This window comes from Sinocyclocheilus rhinocerous, unplaced genomic scaffold (assembly GCF_001515625.1).
Source record: "Sinocyclocheilus rhinocerous isolate Xijiao unplaced genomic scaffold, SAMN03320098_v1.1 scaffold308, whole genome shotgun sequence".
NCBI classification, from domain to species: Eukaryota; Metazoa; Chordata; class Actinopteri; order Cypriniformes; family Cyprinidae; genus Sinocyclocheilus; species Sinocyclocheilus rhinocerous.
In genome coordinates this window covers 1,330,037-1,332,139 of record NW_015664994.1, presented here as the reverse complement: position 1 = coordinate 1,332,139, position 2,103 = coordinate 1,330,037, and the positions used below count along the sequence as shown (strand labels likewise).

The 2,103-nt window shown below is 34.8% G+C and overlaps 1 protein-coding gene across 1 annotated transcript in view; it reads right to left on the bottom strand.

Moving 5' to 3' along the window:
* The window catches only part of LOC107730649 (phospholipid-transporting ATPase IA-like), a 155,127-nt gene that overhangs the window by 24,182 nt on the left and 128,842 nt on the right, over positions 1-2,103 (bottom strand). The window contains exon 27 of the mRNA XM_016541511.1: positions 1,938-2,060. Within this exon, the coding sequence (XP_016396997.1) occupies positions 1,938-2,060 (123 nt within the window). The remainder of the gene's footprint in view (positions 1-1,937; positions 2,061-2,103) is intronic.

The window sequence follows — 2,103 nt, the reverse complement described above, 5'->3', positions numbered from 1 at the left end:
TATATATATATATATATATATATATATATATATATATTTGAACATAACATATAATTTATATTAAACAATACTAAAACTAATGCAAATCTCAGACTATTTCAGTAGGAGTAGTACACAAATATTTTAGACTGTTTTTGTGAATGAGTCAAAGATCTGACTCAAAAGAACGGTTGGTTCACAAATCAGACATTGTTATTCAACGAATGAATCCAGCATTTTCTACTAAACATCTAAAAACTCTGTCATTGCCTCTTTTTTCCAAGCAAACCTTTTGTCCTCGCTACTCCATTATAGAGAAAATAACAGAATGCAGTCTAATGTGACATACACAAGTTAGCAGAACATCATAGCAACCACACAGCAATGTGCTGAATAACATGTAGAACACCTTGATACCATATAGAAATGCCCCGTCAACCAACAATTTTAAATGACATTACACAATACTAAAATTTACTTCTCTGCCCATATCAGTCTGATTTGTAAATAAATAGTTTAGACCAGTTTTGTGAACTGGTTTAATCGATTCAATAAAAATGTTTTTGTACAATTAGTTTATATATCAGACAACGCTATTCCACAGACGATCTCATTACTTCCCTATATACATCCACTAACTCCGTCTTTGCTTCCTTGTTTCCATGCAAATCTATCATTCTCATTATTTCATTATAGAAAAATAACAGAAAGCAGCCTATTACAATATATCTAATAATATATACAATTCACCCTTTTCCAACAAGAAACTGTTCTGTTATTGATTAATCCTTTTTTTTTTTTTCATTGAACACGTAAAAATTATGGTGTTTGTGTTATAAATGGCCAGTAAATCTGTCTTTCCCTCTCTCTCTCTCCTGACCCCAGGGCTTGTGTTGTCTGTAATCTGTGTCAGTGTGGTGGTAAATGGGTCTCCACGCCTGTGGAGCAGGGCCGTGAGGTGACACCAGCGCAGACACGCCGGAGCTGGAGACCAGACAGCTTTATTAACACAAAGAGATACAAAGCCAGCAGTCACAGACACCAAGAGAGGATGGAAATATGCTTGTCCTATATAGACACTAACACTATTAAGGTCTGAAAGCGAAGAAGGAGTTGCATAAAGAACATCTGTTATAATTTTACTAGGACATATCTAGCATCATAGGGATCTAAAATCTGGTTATACGCCCTTAAGATTAAAGATAAACTTGATTATAACTTTTATTAATAACATTAACAAACATTATTATTTTAAATAATGCTTTAAAGACCAAGTAAATGTACATACAAAAAGTTGGGAAGTCAAAAACCTTTGCCTTATTTATTTTCATATACATTCATATATTATAGACTCTGCGTGCACAATTTTGAGTTTATATATACAATTTTGAAAGACTAAATTAGGAGTGTCTTTATACGTATACCTATCAGACGTTGTGGACAAAGCTTCACATTCATACTGGCCTGGAATAGTTTATGACCTTCTAAAAAGGGAGATGAACACTCAAAGACATCTCAGATAAGCAGAAAGGCTGACAGAGAAGGACAGTTTAATGGATGGCTAAACCAGCAAGGTCCTGCTGTTGACCTGCATTTTTACGGTGTAGAGAGTCGTAACAAGATCTGTTTGTTCAGTGGAGTTTTCAGCCTGGGTGCCAAACTGTTCACCAAACACAGGTCAGAAAAGTGTACTCAGCATGACCTGTCTACAGGGTCATCATCATCATCAACGGAAATTCACTAAATCACTAGTTTATTATCTATACATTTATCTACAAGCGATTCATTACCTTATGGCATACGTTTTAAGAATTTTTCAGATTTTTCAGATTATAAATATGTGTGTCATCTGCTATTTACATCATTCCTTAATCAGTGGGCTGTTCATCTCATCAGTGCAAACACTGATGGAGATTCAGCTAAACGTATATTTATACTGCATGCTTGAGTGTATTTACCTTGGTGTTGAAGCCCATTGCATTCTGGGAGGTTTTGTAGAGTTCAGGGTATTTAAGCATGTTCTCTTTCCTGCAGGAGCGTTCGAAGATGCCCAGAGTCAGAGGAGGCAAAGCAGTGAAGAGCTGAATAAACATACAAACGAAAAAAAAAAAAAAAAAAAAAATA